Source organism: Mandrillus leucophaeus, unplaced genomic scaffold (genome assembly GCF_000951045.1).
Source record: "Mandrillus leucophaeus isolate KB7577 unplaced genomic scaffold, Mleu.le_1.0 Scaffold51, whole genome shotgun sequence".
NCBI lineage: Eukaryota > Metazoa > Chordata > Mammalia > Primates > Cercopithecidae > Mandrillus > Mandrillus leucophaeus.
Window position 1 is genome coordinate 2,965,717 of NW_012105475.1, and position 2,345 is coordinate 2,968,061.

Consider the following 2,345-nt stretch of genomic DNA (forward strand, 5'->3'; position numbering starts at 1 on the left):
GCACGCACACTCGTGAGCACACGTGTTAGGAGGCCAGGCCAGGCAGTGGGTGCATCATCATCTAGGGAGCTGCTTCCTTCCTAATAAATCAATAAAACCTGGAGCCCCAGGAAGCTCATTAGGACCACACAAGGGCAGAGGCCCACCCAGTGATCCCCTTGGGAAACTCAATGAGCTGGGATGATGGAGGAAGGAAGATTCCTTGTCTTGGGCCTGACTCTGGCCCTCTTTTGGGAGCAAACCTTGGGGAATTTAGTCCACTGTAGTCAGCTGAGGGCTGTCCCAGTGCTGGTGGGTGGGGAAGGGCTGGGCCCAGGCTTGATCTGTGCTAATAACTTGGAGGGAGGAGGCAGGAAATGCAGAGGAGGGGCAGAGGCCACCAAGGAGACTGCTCCTCCTGCCCCTGGTCTCTCAGCAGACGTACCTGGGGAAGCTACAGGAGGTGACTTTGGGTATCCTGAAAAACAAAAAGGAAATGGCATGTCAAACAAGATCCTAAGCACCAGCTCCTTGTTCTGAGCCCCCTTTTTTCTCCTTGCTCCTCCCTCACAAGTTCAAATCGAGTCTTCACTATTAAAGAGACATGGAACAAGGGCACCCACTGTCACTGCCCTCCTAGAAGCAGAGGTACATTTGTGCCAGCCTGTCCCTGCTTCCTCGCTAGCCCATTTATCCCTGGCAGGGAAGAGGGCACTGAGGGCAAGCTGGCTGCAGGAAAGAAAGAGATGGGTGCTGGAGCCTTGGAGACTTCTCTGCGACTGAGAGAGTCACACAAGCCAGCTAACATTTGCCCTCTAGCAGTGTTATCTGTTCAAGAGCTTTGGCTTCAGCTAGACTGAACACAGTCCTTATTAAATGGAGGCATGGATGGGTGGGTGCATAAGTGCAGGGACAAATAGATGAGTGGATACATGCAGGAAAGAGTGCACAGCTTGATGCGTGGAGGGATGTGCACATGCATGGGTGGGTGGATAGATATGTGCATGAATACATGGGTGCGTGGGTCCCTGGGGTGCCCCAGACTGCATATGAGGATGCATATGTGGGTGGATGGATAGATGCATAGATTGGTGGATGGATGTGTTGATGGGTGGATACATGGATAGATACGTGGGTGGGTGGATGGGTGGATGGATGGAAGGGATACACAGATAGATGTATGGGTGAGTGCTGCATGCATGCAAGGGTGCATGGATGGATGAATGAGTGAACAAATAGCCCAAGAGAGCCTAAGCATCCATGATACATGGAACTAACAGAAGATAAGTGTTATCTTGGAAAACACAGGACATCTGCCTAAGAGCTGTGATCGCTGCAGCTCAGGTGTCTTAGAAGGAATAGAAAAAGAGCTGGTGAGAGAAAATGTCTTCTTGTCTTCTCAGCAGTGACCCGGCCTTCCAGACAGCCGTGGGCATCAGGGGCCACGGGTGCACCAGGCTATCACTGATGGGGAACGACCCCAGCCCTGCCAGTGTCTGCATGTCCCTGATGGTCAGCCTGGTCTGACTCAGAGGGGACTGGTTTGCATTGTTCTATGCATGTATCTATGGCAGGTGACATGATCTGCCGCATTCAGGGTCATCTGTTTATCTGTTATAGCCACAAATCTCAGTTTCCTCATCTGTAAAACAACACTGGCTTCATGGTGCAGCTGGGAGGGGTGCAGGAGATCCGGCTGCGGTTCAGTCCCTGGCTCGTGGTGGGAATCCCACAAGTGCTCACTTCCTTCTGCTCCTGTCTGTACTGTGACACCACCCCCACTGTCACCGTAACAGTAATGGTGTGGACATTCACAACTCATGGGGAGCACTTCCCAGTGGGGCACTGAACTGGGCTTTTCTCCATCCTCACAGTAACCCTCTGAGGTCCTGCGCTCTCCTCATTTTGTGGTTGAAGGAAGCTCAGAGAGCTCGGGAAGCTGCCCCGAGTCCCAAAGCCTGTGGTTGACAGCCCTCCTGCCTAGCCAGGCTGCTGTGCCACCTGCTTTGCTACTACCCAAGCTCCCAATACCCTTCTGGCTTCCAAGATCCTTCCTGCTGGGAATCAGTGAGCTGCCATGTGGCGCTGGTACTCCAGCCGGCCGGGCCATTCTAAGTATGGACGACTGCACTGTCCCTGAGGCGCCCCAGCCTCCGCGTGCTGGATTAGCATGAGTGATCCCTCAGGCCTCGGCATCCCTCCAAAGCTGCACTTCTGAACTTGTCCCCCTGAAGGCTGGACCCCGGCCCGCCAAGCCCCTCAGCAGACCCCGAGGCTCAGGTGGAAGGTCTGGACGAGCCCCGCACTCCTCCCCATGCTCCTCCCCGCGCAGCCCTGGGCCTCACCTGGTGCGCCCGCAAAGCCTT

General features: G+C 54.6%; 1 protein-coding gene across 1 annotated transcript in view; it reads right to left on the reverse strand.

Moving 5' to 3' along the window:
• Positions 1-2,345, reverse strand: part of EMILIN2 (elastin microfibril interfacer 2) — a 37,273-nt gene that overhangs the window by 8,593 nt on the left and 26,335 nt on the right. The window contains exons 7-8 of the mRNA XM_011996355.1: positions 2,325-2,342; positions 425-457 (exon numbers count right to left, since the gene is read on the reverse strand). Coding sequence (XP_011851745.1) covers positions 425-457; positions 2,325-2,342 — 51 coding nt within the window. The remainder of the gene's footprint in view (positions 1-424; positions 458-2,324; positions 2,343-2,345) is intronic.